We start from the raw sequence: 17,480 nt of genomic DNA, 5'->3' as shown, positions 1-17,480 counted from the left end.
TAGAGAATCAATACATATGTACAATGTATCAAGCAACAGTACAGTATACATAATACATGTATACTATCTATATACATATGTATATAGACACATGTATACATAGATATATACATATATAATCACCTTGCACACGTTTAGAGGTCAGAGACCGATGTACGAAAAGAAGTTAAAACAGTGTGTTTACGTTTTACTTTATAAACATTTATAACATAAAGTTAACATGAAAGTCAAACAAAGCATATAGTGAATGTATACATATAAGGAAATATGTATATAAACTCAATTTGTGTTATTAACCATGAATGAAAACGAAAATATTGTTTCAAGATGGGTATAAAAGGTTTAACAACTTACATAAACAATCAATCAGATCGTTACTTAAAATATTACGAACTACATGATACATACTTAGTAATCGACGGCAATAGCGTTGGATGTTACCTATATAAGTTATGCACCAGGACTAACTGTGCGTTCGGCGGTGATTATGACAATTATGCCGAATGTGTATCAGATTTCTTTGACGATCTCCTAAAATGCAATATAACACCATTAGTTCTCCTAGATGGTGGTTGCGAAAACAAAAAATTAAAAACATGCATACGAAGACGGAAGGAAATGGTTCATACAGCATCTAATTTTTCTCCAATGACTCAGAAACGTATGAAATATTTTCCTCTGTTTAACAAACAAGTATTCAAAGATGTTTTAAGAGAGAAAAACATTCGACATGCTCAATGTTTACTTGAAGCTGATAATTCGATAGCTTCTGTAGCAAAGATATTAGATTGTCCTGTACTCAGTTATGATTCTGATTTTTATATTTATGGAACAATGTATATACCATTTGATACATTACATCCCTATACTGTAAAAAGTTCAACTGGACAAGGTTATATGAAACGCTGTAAAATGTATAAGGTCGAATACCTGCTGAACTCTTTTAGTGGTTTGAATCAGTCTATGCTACCCTTAGCTGCTATATTATTGGGGAATGACTATGTAAAGAGTAGCATATTTAAAAACTTTTTTAAACATTTGGGAATGCAAAAAGGAGGAAAAAAAAGATATAATCGCAAACATTTCCTTATACAAGCAACTCTCACTTGGTTGAGTAAACACACATTGGACAAAGCAGTGATTAATATTCTCTGCAGATTACCTAAGCCTGTAAGACAAAGGATATTGAACATAATAGAGACCAATGTAAATGTTTATACAAATGCATCTGCAGGTATACTTGTACCATTAGGATTTTCACCAGAATATGCTGCTCAAGTCGTCACACATTCTGTAAATATAACTTTCACATTTGATGAAGATATCAACAACTTACAATATATAGAAGAAACCTGTAATGGAGAGGAAGATGAAACAAGCGAAGGAGAAGAGCAGGAAGATGAACTTGAGATCTTAAATACATTGAATATATCAGATTCCATTTTCCATTTACCTGACTGGTTTGTGAACGAATTTTTGACGGCCAGATATCCTTCATATTTCATTGACTTGTTACTTCGACGTTTATACATTTGTCCACAACAAATAGAAAATTACAATTATCCTTCGAGTAATATAATAAGTGTAGAGATTATTAGAATGATATTTACAATTCTGACATCAGGATTAAGTAAAGGCAGAAATGTTATGCATTACATGATTAGATGTTCTAATAAAACTCTTGCGTGTTATCAGTTAGAAGGATTAGATACTTTATTTTCTTGTGCAAGACCAAATCTGTCTAGTCTTAGAAAACTTCCATTACTAATTCGAAAAGAGATTTTAAATTATACTTTGGGAGTAAAGACTAATGAATGTATAAATGGATTTATACCAGAATGGATGTTATATATTGCTTGTATAAAATATTGGATCGAACACGAGCAACAATGTAGATTACATAAATATTATGTATATTCTTTACTTGTTTGTCTATTATTTAATATAATAGACTCTAAAATCGGAAGATTTAGAAATATAAATTATTTTAACAATAAATACGGTTCATCAATTGAAAATATACGGAAAAGGAGAAAAGAAAATAATTATAATCCTCATTATTCAATGGATGTTACAATGTTTGAAGCATGTGGGGATATTAATTCAGATGATTGTTTACTAATAGCACCATTTTTCATTTCTCACTTCGAAATGGACAAAAAATTGTATTTAAACGATAAGAAATTTAATAGAACAATCATTCATGCATTTGCACAGTTTCAGAGTTGCTTATTGCAAGCTATGAACTTGAATGCACTTTTAGATTACCCTTATACACATATCAAAATAGCTAATTTGTACAATGGGACTTTATTATATAACTTATCGAATAATTTTAAGACACGTCATGACATTGATGGATACATAAATATTATTTTGCAAAAGTCTCCAAGTCTGTTAAGACTGTTTCACGTACTCTTGTCAAGAATAAAATCTCTACTTCCAGTGTTATTTCAAATTCAAGATAATTCTCAAATTAAACGAAAAAATAAAAATAGACGTTCAAAGACTGATCAAAATGAAGTTGATAGTGACACAGAGTATTTCTCTGCAGATGAATGTTTACATGAACCATCGTTTTATGATGTAAACAATCTCTTTTCTGCATTACAATTTACGCAATGACTATATATATATAAGTTTTCATAAGTCTATAGATTTATTAATAGTTTAAAAAATTTTTAAATTTATCTTTTGATTGTAATATAATACGTATTACATATATTTTATTATTAAATTGTGGATCTTTATACATTTATAGCTTGTGCAGATTTCTAAAATACAAGAAAACATCTAAATTGACAAAACGTAATAGCATTTTTATTTTTTGTTTATAATGAGCAATCTTTCAGTTGATTAAGAAAACTATTTTTTAATTCAAACTTTTCTAAAATGGCGAATGAAAACGAAAATTTGCATAAAGATCTGCAATCTATTTTTATTATGTACTATAATATGTATTATAAAAAATCTCGTATATTGTATCATTAAAAAATATATGTACAATATGTATATTCCAATAATTGTATCCAACGTATAATATGAATTAGTAAACAAATACAAAAGATTATATTTTCGTTAAGTACATTGTCGTTTATTTTACGGAAATTTGCTTATTTTTCAAAATGTTCTATCTTGTTTCTTAATTTCCTTTTGATGGTGGATTTCTTTTTATTTTGATTTCCATATCGTAGAATAGATAATTTTTTATACTAAAAAAGAAATAGCAAATGTTATAAAATATAAAAAAACATAAAGAATTATAAACTCTTTACTTACATTTTTATACATTTCCCAAAATGCCGAGAGAGCTGTTTTTATGTTATTTGCGTCCTCTCTTATATTAGGTATACAATAAGCATCCTGTGCATGCATCACTATTAATCCAACGCGAACCGCGCAATCCAATTTTTTAATCAATTCTTTTCTAAATGTTTTTTTATTTCTATCAACAGGATAATTACGACGTAAATAGTCTGCGATTAGGTTTATATTGACGAAAAGTTTACGAAGTTGCAACCTTTTTATAGCTGCACGAATCATCTGCGGTGTTACTTGTATATGACCTATTGCTAATAAATCATTCAATAACATTGTAAATTAAAAGAAATTTGTTTCACATCTTAATAAAACGCAAATAGCATAACCTTATTAAAAATAGAAGTATTTATCTTACATGATGTTTTGGCGTTGTCACTTTTAATATATTTATTATCTTTGGTATCATAATATTGATAGCTGCTTTTTGAAGAATGTTCCCGGTTCATGCTCATTATTTGATATGAAATGTTATAATTGAAACGAATCAGTACATTTTTTCATTACTAATTTTTATAGGATACATTGTGATAAAAAAATGAATGTTTTAAAAAAGTAATACAAGATTATATTTGTATTTTATTTATTCGTCATAATATTATATATTATATATTACTTACAATATATACCTGGTCATGGTGTAAACAATTAATCGAAATAATTAAAACATTTAAAAAGATACATACAGATGTATATATGTATCAATAGAATTACAATCTAAATGTATAGTTGTGGATAATTTATAAAATCCTTTCAATTACATAAAATATTCATATTTAAAATTTATGATGTCTTTTTAACCATTTTGTATTCATTTATTTCTAATTTTATTAATTTTAACAAGTTTTAAATATTAATTAACAAATGAGACTTGAAAAGCAATTACGAAAGAAATTGATAATAGTAAACAGTGAATAAAATCTCGTGATCGTTTAAAAAATGTATGGATACAAAACTTAAATAAACTATAATACAAAAATATCAGGTACTCTACCGAAAATATATTGAATCGGTAAATATTACAAAAAATAATCTATCATATTACACAGCACCACATGCAAAATGTGATAAGAGCTAATACAAGTCCCGTTGTATCATTTCTAACTCTTTGGATTGTTCTAATCTGATTCCCCCTTTAAATTCTTATGAATAATTATAAATAGCTGTTATATAAACATAAGTCAGGACATTTCAAATGAAAAAATTGTTACAAATATTTGTGCAAAACATGATAATATTCACCATGGAGACCACATTTAGTCATAAATATTAAATGAGTAAATTTGAACTGACTTAAATGAATTAAAAAATTTCATTTGTAGAATTTATTAAATGTCACCGAAACTATTTAAGACATTCTTAGAATAGTTTGCAGCTAATTGCAGTGTTCTAAAAAGTACAAAGCATATATATTACGATCTAGTAACAAAAGATTGGTCTTAGTATTGTTAAAAGTTTCTAAAAATTAAGGAATGTTTTATTACATTTTAAGGCATTTATGTTTTAAATATAAAGCAGAAATCTATAGACAAAAATTAATGGTAATTATTAATTATTATTAAGACTATGATTATGAGAAAATTTATATCTGTCAGCGCATGTATATCATATGCAATAAGAGATACAAATTAATTTGAAGAACTGTATAAGAGAAAACAGTATTCCAATTTTATACAGTTACAGGCAAACAATGTGTCTACGTTAATAAATACATTACAATATTTGTGATATCTTCTTGTTTGCTTTCTCAAAATATGCACTGTAAAATCTTTAAAAGAAATCATTGTTGAGGAGGACTCTTTTGTTACTAAAATATTAGATTACAAAAGCATTAAATTTTATTGCACGTTGTATTTTCAAAATCAATGCTGCTTAAAGGTCTAAATAAAATTTCATCAATTTCTATATAATTTGATATGAAAAAACATTGAAAATCAAAATCACTTAGATATTTTTGTCATATACCTTAATATTAAAATTACTAAATGTTCTGGTATTTGTACCGGCAAAGTATTTTACTTAGAGGATCGATATTCTTGCATTCAAAGTTGCAATAATTTATAAGCATATATAATTAAAATTCGTTTTAAGTTGCTAGAGTATAAAGTGGTATAAGTTCATGCGGGTGTATCTAAATATGGAAACGAAGTCACGCGACTCTTATTGGATACGTTGCAATAAATTCGGCAATATAAAGATACAAAATCAAAATTACGGCTTAAGCTCTATTTCAAAATTTTGGACGACTTTTTTCATTCATATTGCATCGACAATATTAACATTCGACATTTACTGTATACATATTGTCTAATAAACAACAATACTAATGACCGATGCACTAATATCTTCAAGCTGCCATTTTCGGTAACCATTGTAAAATTTATATTATATTTAACTTGGAACTGCAATTAACACTCCCCTTTTTCGTAATCTTTGTAGTTCAAGGTAATATAATAAAATTTATTACAATAATATATGTTATCATTTTTACAAGAATCTTATTAATATTATAGTTTATTATTGAGCGACTGCATTAAAGACTACAACATCTTAGGTTCTCTGAATAAATATATAATTACTTTCCGTGCAATATGATATAAAATATTATGTACATGATAAGCTCAACGAAATAGTGAATTCAATCCCCCATACCCTTAACAGTTTTCGTCACTGCGAGGACTATTCAAGAACTAAATTGTCTTATAGTAATCACTAGAAAGTGAACTCTACATTTTTCAATGCGAAGGAGGTGTTGCCCTACAATAGTGTGAAATAAAGCTTGTAAAAACTAAATAAAACAAGATTGCACTGCATTTACAGAATATTCCTTGAAACCTCTGGATTCTTATTCTATGTTATAGCGATATTCTACTAAACACGGCGTGCCTTATTCCTTCACCAAAAACAAAAGCACGTGTAAATTAGGTATTCGAAATTTTAGGTATCTCTGCCATTAAGGCTTCCTTGGATAAAAGCTGACAACTCGAATCGAGAGGAGATAAATAACATATAAAATGTACATTGCGATATTTTATCGCATTTTTCAACCCCCGCTGAGTTCTGCGGTCCACATTTTTACCAAGTATTGTACACAGAAAACTATTACAATAATGAGAATTGTATCTATAAAGTTTTTTAACATACTCATTGTATAATGGTGTTCACCTTGTTCTCGTTGCTTAACAGCAATTTGCTCTACCATACGTTGTATACGATTAAGATCTTCACCATATTTTAACATATGACGTTCTATGTCTTTCATAACATCTATTATTCTGAAAAATTAATGCTCGATCATTTAAAAATGTTATATATACTAATTGTTATTACATTATTGTATCTGATAATGTTGTGAGACTTACCTTGCGGTAGAACGTTTCCTTTTACCTATTGATTGACTAGAATCTGAGTGGCCCTCTACAGATGAACTTCCAGAATCATGAGCGGTTTCTGTTAATGGCAAATTATTTGACAATTGTCTTTTCGAAGATTTCAATACAGAGAGTGAAGAACGAGATTCTGCTTGAAGAAGCGGGACCTGAAATATAGATAATATAATTAACCATACTTTATCACACATGTCTTCTATTTATCGCAGAGTTAAAAACAACAAAATGCATATACACAACTTTAAACTTTATAAACAGATGTAATAAGACTATTATAAAATGTATTGAATACCATAATTATAAATACCATACTATAAATGTATTGAATAATTGTACATACATAATGAATTCGTCTTCAATATGGAGATGATTATAGGTCAAATGATTTTAATACTATTACTTTATACTTGCAATATGAACATGCATTTTGTCGTTTAACTTTGGCATTCCTGTACCTGTGTTTGGGGATCAGTTGAAACGATACTGCCAGTACGCATAATTGGTGTTTTATGTCTAGTTTTAGTGCGCACAATGTAGTCTTGTTCGTATTGCACAACATCATTTCTAGGATCCCAGGGTCTAACATCTGCATGTCGATACACCCAATTGCCCGTTATGATGTCCTGTTAACAAAATGTCACTTTTCAAGAGTAAAAATTTAATTATTTTACCCGAATAACAATAAAATTTAATAATCTTATCAAATGAAGGGGCAAAAAGAATGTTTACTACTACTTCCAAATCATCTCCATATGGATAGAGATTATAATACCTGGACAAAATGTTTAGGGATCCATTCTTGACTCTTAAGTTTACGTTCCTTAGCACGTTCTCTCTGCGCCTCTTCTAACTGAGTTTTTGCCTCGGTAGCAGCAACTTGATCATCTCGATTAATTGCTTGAGTAACTTCGCACCATAATTTTTCACTTTCCCATGCACCTTGATGATCTATTGGTACTGTATATTTCTTCAATCTCTTTTTGCGCACTTCTGGCGTTGGATTAAAGAATACACTTTCTTGCTATAAAATCAACGTGGTATTAATTTATACAAGGCATTAATCTACTATCACTATTAGCATAACAAATATTTGTGTATTACGTACTCCTGCCCTCTTGTCAGTAATTACTATTTGACCATCCCAATATCCTGATATAGTAGCAAGAGTTTCTTTTCCTAAACGTATCGCTCCTGCTACTTGATTCATTTGTTCTGCTCCACCAAGGAATGGCTGTAACAAAAATAATGATTTGTACATAAATATAATGTGCATTTTCAATTTTAACTTTATATAACGTTAATTACCTTGAGCTTAAATTCTATTTCAGTATGATAACCCGTTTTCTCACAATTTATTTGAACCTTACCACCCAATTCCATAGATAATGTACCCATAAAGATACCTTTACAATGAGCATATGGTATAGTCATTGTATAATCTTCTCCTCTAGGTAACATTGTTAATATTGCAACTCCATCTAAAACAGCTGATGTTGAATTTCCTGAAAAAGAGAAATATATGATCATTTGGAGTACTTATTTCAGGAAATTTATTGCACGTTAGTTTGCGTATACTCACCATAAAACTTAGATTTAGCAATAATTGTAGTGCTAATAGTAAACCCGTCTTGACGATTTGTTACATAGAATCCTGATATAGGTGGATGGTGAGACAACTGTAAGGATAAATTATTATAAGTGTAGTTTCAGTAATTCTTAAAAAGTTTTATTTTAATAATAATATAAACTCTACTTGTTCAGCTATGTAGAAAGTCCTTGAACCGTTAGGATGCTGCCAATAACAACGAAAGGTTTCGCCCAATAATGGATTATATGGTTTTTTCAAACCTTGAGGTTTCTTGTAGAAACCAGATAAATACCACTTGACAACACCTTTCATACGTGTAAATGCATCATCTTCTAACACAGCTCTGTAATGAACATGAATAAATTATACAGATCTGTGATCGTACATTAATAAACATTTATTTAACTTACTGAGACAACAAGTCTGCATGATAATAGGAATCAGCCAGTTTCTCTAAAAATGAACGAGGTTCTAAAATAAAAGTTGGCAAAACTACTTTGGATAAATCCATGCCTGGCCGAACTTGTTTCATTAGGAACCATATTAAAGATTTTTGCTCTTCTTGTAATTCTGTGACAACTTCTCCAGCCTGTATTTTGAATTTTAATTAAATTTCAGTAATTATCAGTGTACACAAAATTACGTGATTCATTTTACCGATCCAAGAATTTCATTCTCGTTTGCAACATATGGAGTTTCGTTGATTGTTTCAGGCTGATCTTCTTTAGCTGATCCTTCAGATTCACTGTCCGATGCACTGATCTCTGCGTCGGCTGCGACTCCATTTTCAGGTTGGCTAATGTCGTCCAGGTCTGTGTGTGAGGAGTGCACAGGATCTAGCGTTACTACTTGTGGGGTGTCATACTGAAGGACATGTATAGAGGGAAGAGTCATGCGTCTATTGGTAGATAGCACACGGTTTAGGGCTTTAATTTCAGCGTGTGATCTGTTATGATACATATCTCCATCACCTAATGCCCCCACAGAATTTGAAATTTCTGCTACATCTGTATCTGTGGCAGGTGTTGGAGATCTGTCGCAGAACCGTTTATCCCAATATGCAATTGCATGGTATAATTGTTGAAACATTGGAGTCGGTGAAGGACAAGCACTTCTAGGAGTATCGGTTGCATTAGGTAAGAGTGATTGTTGGCATGATAACAAACGTCTTTGAGGGGTTGCAGGCGATTGAGGAGCATAATTAGATAAACATACTTTAGGAATAGGAAATAAGTGTTCAAGGTGATAGATGCCAGGAAAGGAGTTATAATAATGACACCATTAATATTTGTAATCACCAAGAATGAAACTTAACTAAGTAATTTTCTAAATGCTGTTATATACTCTTCTAGCTAGTAAAATTAAATGTATGCAATGGTTTGAAAGCAAACATTATTAGCTTGACTCATAAATGTTATTTGTTAAATACAGAACTAGTTTTGCTTAAAGATATCCTTTTCTGTCACTTACCATGTTCATCAAAATGTTTTTCATAATCAGCTTCACTCCATTGAGTTTCATGAGTTGTTGTAGTATCAAGTGGCAGAGCACGGGGCAATGCACTTGTTGAACGGATTATAAGTGAGGAACAACGTAAAGATAATTCAAGCGCGTCCAACCAACATTTACCAGCTGCCTGTGAAGGAGCTCTAAAGATCAAGTAAGAAGTTGGCAAGGGTTGTACAACAGCACCTTAAAAGATAATATAAAATTATGCAAAAAGTTGCTCTTCATAATACTTCTAGAAAATTCGATACCTACCTATGGTCTCCTTCTCTGGTCCCCTCGGAGCCCAAATTGATTGCTCCAAAGGATGAAATAATTTAAAGCAAAAGCCATCCTTTTTACTTGGTCGTTCTATCACTTGACATGTATTCAGTAAGACTGTTCCTACCCAATGATTGCTCTATAACAATTACATGTTTGTAACTTTGAGTGAAAAAGAAACACAAACAATATACCAGAAATAACATAGATATGAACTTTTGTTTTAGGGCTTTTGTACAGTAAGAGTAAACCTGGCTTCAAAATACACCACAGCTTTGTCCAACTCTTCAGTGTGCCACGCACTTTTAGCCAATCGCTCATCACAATAACAGTTGGATCTTTAAATGAACTGAGAAGTTCATTAGCAACACGTTTTTTCTCCATTCTATAATTTTTCCTTTGAGCCTTATATGATTCTTTCCGAGTTAATTTACAAGAGTCTAGAGACTACAACATAATGTAGAGATATAGAATGTAATTATTTTATCGATTTACAAAGTAGATATGGATATTTAATGAGATTAATTACCTTGTCAGATGTATTATCTGTTTTCTGATTACCTTCTCCCATTGCAGACAATCCTATAACAGATAAATTCCTGAAATTATTGAATTTAATATTGATTACATATTACCATTAGAATAATTTACAAACAATTACATTTGCAAAAGTCATCAGTAATAATACATCAAGATAGTTACTGACAAAAAGCTTTGAACAATATTTTTTATTTTATTATGATTATTCTGCTATACACTTAATTGAATAGATTATTCAGCTAATGAAGAAACTCTTTTCAGTTTTAGTTCTAGATATGATCCGTAAGATGATTAACTCATGTAAATGATAATATTTAATAAAAACTGACAAATGATAACATGAATCACTTATGAAAAACTTATGTTATAAGATTGCAACAGATTTGATATAGCAATCTTATTGAAATCTCTGCTATTTATGATTGCATCAATATTACATATATACATACTTAAGACTAAAAGCCCGAAATATAGTTTAGCTTAAAACATTCACATTACAAGCTTTGGCAAGTTCAATCTCGATACTTTTTTGAAAATAAAAACTTATTATTCTATGAAAGAAGCGCATATTTAAGAGACTCATAGAATTTTTAAATTCAAGATGCAGTGTTTTTGTTATAAAGTACAATGCAAATTTTGTACTTTATAAATTAAATTATTATGCTTGGCATAATTTTATTAACATAATTCATTATGCAGTTAGCATATTTTCATTCTATATTTCTATATTTACTACAATGTTTATAAATCATAAACTTTATATACAATAATTATAATAAATTATTGTTATATTTAGAGTTGATATTTATAATCAACTATTTAATACACATAATTAATAATTTATCAGACAAAGGAGACTATACAATGTACAAAGATTACATTATAAAATTTATGGATTACAATATATGCATAATACATAGGTAAATGTAATAAAGCCGAACAAGAAATAAAAGAATGCAGTTTCTTACAGCTAATTAACTACTTGAACAAGTAAGGAAGAATATTTATTCACAAAAAAGTTAAAAAGCACCTGGCAAATTTTTGTTATTATTGCCCATTATGATATTAATGTAACTTTGTGTTTATACCTGGAGATAGTGGAGGAGCAGCAGTTGTTAAATTTACACTTGTTGATAGGGACTCTGTTGATGGAAGTTTAGGTAATGTTGTAGATTGTACTTGAGCACTGCTTCGTCGAAGTTGTTGATCCACTGGTTCTATATATTGAGTTTGTTTTCAGTCATAATTTCTATTTACGAATATATCTTCTCAATATTTTAAAAATATCTTTTCAAACATGTAAATCTATGTCTTTTTTAATTATAGACTTCTCAAACTCTTGAACTATAAACTATTTAACAATTAACTAATGTAATGAAGATACTAAAATTAAATTACACTGTATCGCATTCGGAAGTATAAGTCCATTTTAACAATACTAAGTGAGAACTGCTAACAACATTAATTCCCAAAGACAGAATTCACAATAACACATAGTTATGTACAACAACAGCATTAATTTCAAATTAAATTTAGCTTGATTGCAAAAACAAAGAAATGTTAGCATTAAAAATGTGTATACATACGACAGCATGTGAAAATATGCAGTCTTGCAAAAAAGGTTGCATGCACTAGAAGAAAAATTACATAATATACTATCAAACCACTAATTACTGTAACGTTGCATAAATAAAAAAAACTATATGTTATATAATGTTCAAATTAACCAAAGGATTATTAAATACTAGAACAAACTATACATGCTTCAGGTAAACTACATCCAACCATTACACAATACTTCATGCACAAGAATATATTTGCAGCCATTAAAGAATACACAGCATTCTCTAATTTATACATACATAGTATTCTTTGAACAAACTTATGACTAAGTATACTTGTTATATAATATGCTAGGAATGCAAATAATGTGCTAACAGCATGAATGTATTATGTTAATCCAATACATATGATGAGATGATAATAATGTTTATAATAGTGTGATATATTATTGTATTTAATGTATTATTAATAGTGTTAATGTTCCTGCATAATAACTGATTTTAATGGAGATTATGTTCGAATAATATGTCTTTGATTTATGTATCATCACTGTTGCTTCAAAAGTGTTTAATAACACAGAATAATGAGATAGCGAGTTTTTTAAAATGAGGAAACACTAATATGTATAATCTAGAAATAGTGTTATACATATGTATATACACGTATGTCTACTTATTGATTTTCATGATTCTAAAACTGAGGCTTACTACTGTATACACACAATCCATATTAATAAGCCTACCTAGCTTACTTGGTAATGTACCACATCCACTGTCACTAATACCTTTAAACGATAATCGTTTATACTATCAATACTTCAATCAATTTCTTACTGCTAAAACTTTGAAAATAGAAGTATACATTTAAGAAATACTTTTAACTTACAATAGACTACCAATGCGTACGAAAAATTTCAAGTTATTTAAACACGATTAACTTAATTTTAGCAAAATATTACATTACATAAAAATATTTTTTACTTTTATTTAAAATATATGGTATGTAACTGTTTGTATAGATAATAAAGTGAAAATTGTTACCGCTATCGAATGGAAGTTTATCTCTAAGCCTTTGTAAGATGTCTGTTTCCTTGTTCATAACAGAAAAACAATACGTAAGTGTTATATAATCTAAGTTATACTTACGATTACTAAGTGATCGGCTAACATTTGGTGGTGTCATGGTTTTAAATGAATCAGAAGCACTTCCAACAGAAACAGAATGAGTTTCTGGTTGAGACCTGTGGTCGCCTCCGGGTACCACAATTGGTTGGGAACTCATTATGGATCTAATAAACATTCGTACATTAAAATACTAAAATATAACAACACAAATAATAATTCATGATATTTTCATGTATTTATTTACGCAAATAGAAGCACTGTTAAATTACAGATGTGTATTTTTGTACAATAAAACATATACAAATAGACGTGTACACATGAAACAAAAATTAAAAAATTAAAACACATTCATTACCCGACGAGTAATTGTCGGAATTAAACTAATAACATATAGACCAACAAGCGACACAACACGCGATGCATGTCATCATGAAATGTAGAGTATAGTCAGTTAATTATCTATACTGCAATATAACAAGTACTTGCGTTACGTTCCTTTGCGAAATAACTACGCTTCTAGGAACGTTATCGCTTTGTTATCGCGATTATAAGAATCAATCAGTTGATTGTAACACAAATGATGTTATTACCAAATTAATGAAGAAAAGATAATATTATATATAAAGCATTCGTGACTTACCTGATTTCAAACAACCGTTCGACCAGTCAATACTTCTTATATTGCGACGATTAATTAACACACGACAAACAAATATTAGAACAGAAATGGTGAAGAAACTTGTACTATTAAATTCACCATTCCGGACTAGATGAATTTATGGGTCCAACGCACTTTGCGGGTCAAGCTGTTTTTCACAGATATAATTGCAAACATTCGAAGCAAGAAAACCGAGTGTTCACGGACGTCAGAACAACGGCGCGAGCGCGAAGTCTGATGATGGTTCCATTGATCAACCGCTGTTATAGCTTAAATATAAACATATGGATCTGCTAAATTATTCAAAATGAAAACGTACGACGCATAATTTGTATACTGTAAATGCATCCTTTGATATTGATGAAAAAGCAAACGAGAATGAATATATTGGCCAACCGTTGTTGAGAACTGATCCCTAATGTAACGTGACCGTTCCGCTGCGGCAATGAAACAATTATACACATTAATACGATCCAATCAAATTCATTATTCAATCGATCAATGAAATATTGAACCGAGCTAAGAATACGACGTTCTACTTGAAAGAATATGATTTTAATTCATTTCACGCGTTCTTCCCAGCATCATTTTCGAGAAAGAATTTTAGAAATTTGCGCGTGAATAATAATTCGATGGATCGAAATTATTGACACTAGTGCGCAATGTGTGTACACGTATTACTCGATGTTATTCCTAAGGAGAAAAAAAGCGTACGAGACTTGTGTATTCGTTCAACAGTGTCACTTTACAAGCATTGAATGAGGTTCAATCGTTTCAATAATTAAGATCAAGTATCATAATTACAACTTTGTTTACCGAAACTTATTAATGTTGATACCCATGTGTACTTTTTGTATATCACGTAGCACTTCAGTGAAATATTGAATAACCGAGTATCGAAGAAACAATTTTTACGTAAGTTGTTGTACTAGTATCAAGAGTTGTAAATCAAATGTTTAAACAATACGTCGTAACGTTCAAAGCCGGACTAAGAGAGTTCTAAGTGAAACGCTATCTATATTTCAGATTAAAATGCAGCAGTGAATTGGTTAGTCATTACGTCATAACTGACGTCACTACAGACGGACATATTTCCTCTTCTTCTATACCTTTTACTTCACTTTAAAATAATTCAATTAAACACTGGAAATAAATTTAATAAACTCTTCGCCACAACGGTTATCGATTTCTTCACACTTAATTTCTTATCTGCGATATGTAATCGCGTTATCTGCTTACAGTTTTACAGCGCCACGTTTGTAATTTATCCGATCGTATTGCGCTCAGTTCGGAGATGTTGATTTGTAAATATGTTTACTAATGTCAGGCAGAACATAGCTATTGCTTTTCATTTTGTTTGATAATTGCAATTCGATTTTTGTTAATTATTTACTTAAGGATTATAAAAATCCTTACTAAGTGACTGTATTTATATAAAATTGATTGAATAAAATGTATGTGTATATTATTTAAAATCGGAATCGAAGCACAACGTTCATAAAGATAAAATATGAGTCGCCATCCAAATACTGATTATAAAAATCGCAGTGAACCTCCAGTCGAATTAGAAAGCCAGTTTGTCTTACGTTTACCACCGGTAATTCTATTTTATTTAAGTATATAATAGTTTTCTCTGAAATCATTTGAGGTTATGTTGCGCAGTCAATTTTTGTAAACTACGAAATATATTTTTAAACATGTTTTTTCGTTTCAAGGAACCATCGCGAGTATTGCGCGAAACTTTACGAAGTGGTTTACCTTTAAAAGATAGACTGAGCATAAAATTAGAGCCTGATATGCGTTACGGAGAGGTTAGGTTTGATCACTGGCTACTTCATACAAAGGTAAAATTTATATAATAAGTTTACAGTAATGTAAAATAATATCTACATCAAATTTTAGGTTGTCGACTTACCTACCATCGTGGAATCTTTAAAAACTATTGATAATAAAAGTTTTTATAAGACTGCAGATATATGTCAGGTATAAAAATGTATTATTAAATAGATTCATTTAACATAATCAGTATGCTAGAAAGCTTAAAATAATCACTGATATTTGTGGTTTACAGTTGGTAATTTGTCAAGAAGAAGATGATCATACCACAACAGATGAGGAATCACCAGTAAGGCAAAAGAAAAAGGATCTAAATAAAGTAGACAAGAAATTTCTATGGCCACATGGAGTAACACCCCCTACTAAGAATGTAAGACGCAGAAGGTTTAGAAAAACTTTGAAAAAGAAATATGTGGAAGCTCCAGAAATTGAGAAGGAAGTTAAACGTTTATTAAGGGTAGATAATGACGCTGTTAATGTTAAGTGGGAGGTAATATGTGAAGATGAAGATCAATCAAAACCCAGTAAAGTATCATCATCTGGTACAGTGAAAACTAAAAGAGAAAGTATTAATGGCAACACTTCTCAAAGTCTTGATGTTGGTGAGTAGTACAAATACACATACAAAAGTGACAAAGAAGTAGGGTAATACTTCACATGCAAACATTTTTCTTTTTTCTTCTGTAGCTGAACATGATATATTTGGTGAAGCCGTGAGTGACAGTGAGGATGATGATGAAGAAGCGAACATAAATGTCATGGAACTGGATGAAAACAGTCGTCTTTCTGCTGATAGCAGAGTGTCTGATTCTAATTCGTTACAAGCCACATATTCAGAAAGATCTAATAATAATACAAATACAAACAGCAATCTCGTTACAGAATTTAGTAAAGAAATGTTTCAAAATGATAATACTGAAGCAGAAGGAGAGAAACCAGTCGATGCAACACCAACAATAGTAACAAAATTGGAACCATTCCAACCAGAGTATATTCTTCCAGACAACTTCACAGAACCATCAGTCAGTGCTTCAACATCAAAGGGTATTGTTCGAAATTGACAAACTATATTTTATTAATTGAATGAGTAAAATTGTATAACAACAAATATCTTTTAATTTAAATATTTCAGATTCGTTACAAACACGTCTCGCAACACTGCATGCAGAATTAGCTGAATTGCGGCAGCGAAGACAGCAGCAAGAACTTGAAATTGCTAATATAGAAAATGTTAAATTGAGACAGAGATTCCAAGAAATATTACATAATTTATTAACACAAGAGATGCAAAAGGTTCAAGAGGTACATATTCTCTTTATTCGTACAATTGTAATTCTGTTGAATTGAAATTATTACACATTGTAAAATTACGTTACTATTGTATTTCAGATCCAAAACTTGGAATTGGAGTAACATTTCAGAAAGTGACATTGCATTGACCAACTAAACTTTGTGATTAGAACATTTGCATTGATGAAGTTCCTCATAGCAATATACTCCAGAATTGTTATTTATATTTTCCTTTGTAATTTTCGTAGCTATAGTGTAACATTATTAAAAAGCATAAAAACATTTTTAATATATATGTAAATTGTAATCCTTAATATCAATTAACATATCCTTGATACAAATTCAATGTTATAACTACTTTGCTAAGTAAAGATTTAATAATAATAATGAAATAAAATAAAGTAAAA

At 29.9% G+C, this 17,480-nt stretch overlaps 4 protein-coding genes across 19 annotated transcripts; 2 read left to right on the top strand and 2 right to left on the bottom strand.

Annotated features, from left to right (window-relative positions):
- The first annotated feature begins 135 nt into the window (after positions 1–135).
- On the top strand, positions 136–3,085 carry ast (single-strand DNA endonuclease protein asteroid). The gene has a single exon (XM_076527180.1). It carries the CDS (start codon positions 328–330, stop codon positions 2,623–2,625), a length of 2,298 nt encoding a protein of 765 aa, XP_076383295.1. The 5' UTR covers positions 136–327; the 3' UTR covers positions 2,626–3,085.
- LOC143260770 (uncharacterized) lies at positions 3,043–4,482 on the bottom strand. Its single transcript, XM_076527370.1, has 3 exons — positions 3,677–4,482; positions 3,280–3,572; positions 3,043–3,212 (listed from the first exon to the last, which is right to left on the bottom strand). The coding sequence occupies exons 1-3, from the start codon at positions 3,771–3,773 to the stop codon at positions 3,114–3,116; spliced, it is 489 nt and encodes a 162-aa protein (XP_076383485.1). The 5' UTR covers positions 3,774–4,482; the 3' UTR covers positions 3,043–3,113.
- A 1,310-nt stretch (positions 4,483–5,792) lies between these two features.
- On the bottom strand, positions 5,793–14,904 carry Orp8 (Oxysterol-binding protein-related protein 8). Of its 15 annotated transcripts, none has more exons than XM_033475272.2 (19): positions 14,764–14,904; positions 13,333–13,453; positions 13,206–13,254; positions 12,908–12,949; positions 11,691–11,819; positions 10,592–10,644; positions 10,279–10,509; positions 10,057–10,201; positions 9,766–9,987; positions 8,953–9,509; positions 8,706–8,884; positions 8,461–8,638; positions 8,287–8,383; positions 8,013–8,209; positions 7,813–7,938; positions 7,480–7,728; positions 7,163–7,330; positions 6,681–6,856; positions 5,793–6,593 (listed from the first exon to the last, which is right to left on the bottom strand). In XM_033475272.2, the coding sequence occupies exons 1-19, from the start codon at positions 14,787–14,789 to the stop codon at positions 6,362–6,364; spliced, it is 3,177 nt and encodes a 1,058-aa protein (XP_033331163.1). In that variant the 5' UTR covers positions 14,790–14,904; the 3' UTR covers positions 5,793–6,361. The 15 variants fall into 15 exon arrangements, with proteins under 15 accessions (XP_033331163.1, XP_033331164.1, XP_033331166.1 ...); XM_033475273.2 differs by lacking the exon at positions 14,764–14,904 and adding an exon at positions 13,930–14,242; XM_033475275.2 differs by lacking the exon at positions 14,764–14,904 and adding an exon at positions 13,645–13,794.
- Positions 14,723–17,366, top strand: Taf7 (TATA-box binding protein associated factor 7). Of its 2 annotated transcripts, none has more exons than XM_033475283.2 (7): positions 14,723–14,862; positions 15,663–15,791; positions 15,850–15,930; positions 16,019–16,385; positions 16,471–16,827; positions 16,916–17,085; positions 17,173–17,366. In XM_033475283.2, the coding sequence occupies exons 2-7, from the start codon at positions 15,744–15,746 to the stop codon at positions 17,194–17,196; spliced, it is 1,047 nt and encodes a 348-aa protein (XP_033331174.1). In that variant the 5' UTR covers positions 14,723–14,862; positions 15,663–15,743; the 3' UTR covers positions 17,197–17,366. The 2 variants fall into 2 exon arrangements, with proteins under 2 accessions (XP_033331174.1, XP_076383360.1); XM_076527245.1 differs by lacking the exon at positions 14,723–14,862 and adding an exon at positions 15,405–15,544.
- The last annotated feature ends 114 nt before the right edge of the window (positions 17,367–17,480 follow it).

Source organism: Megalopta genalis, chromosome 1, assembly GCF_051020955.1.
Source record: "Megalopta genalis isolate 19385.01 chromosome 1, iyMegGena1_principal, whole genome shotgun sequence".
Classification (NCBI taxonomy): Eukaryota; Metazoa; Arthropoda; class Insecta; order Hymenoptera; family Halictidae; genus Megalopta; species Megalopta genalis.
This window is presented reverse-complemented; position numbering and strand designations above follow the sequence as displayed.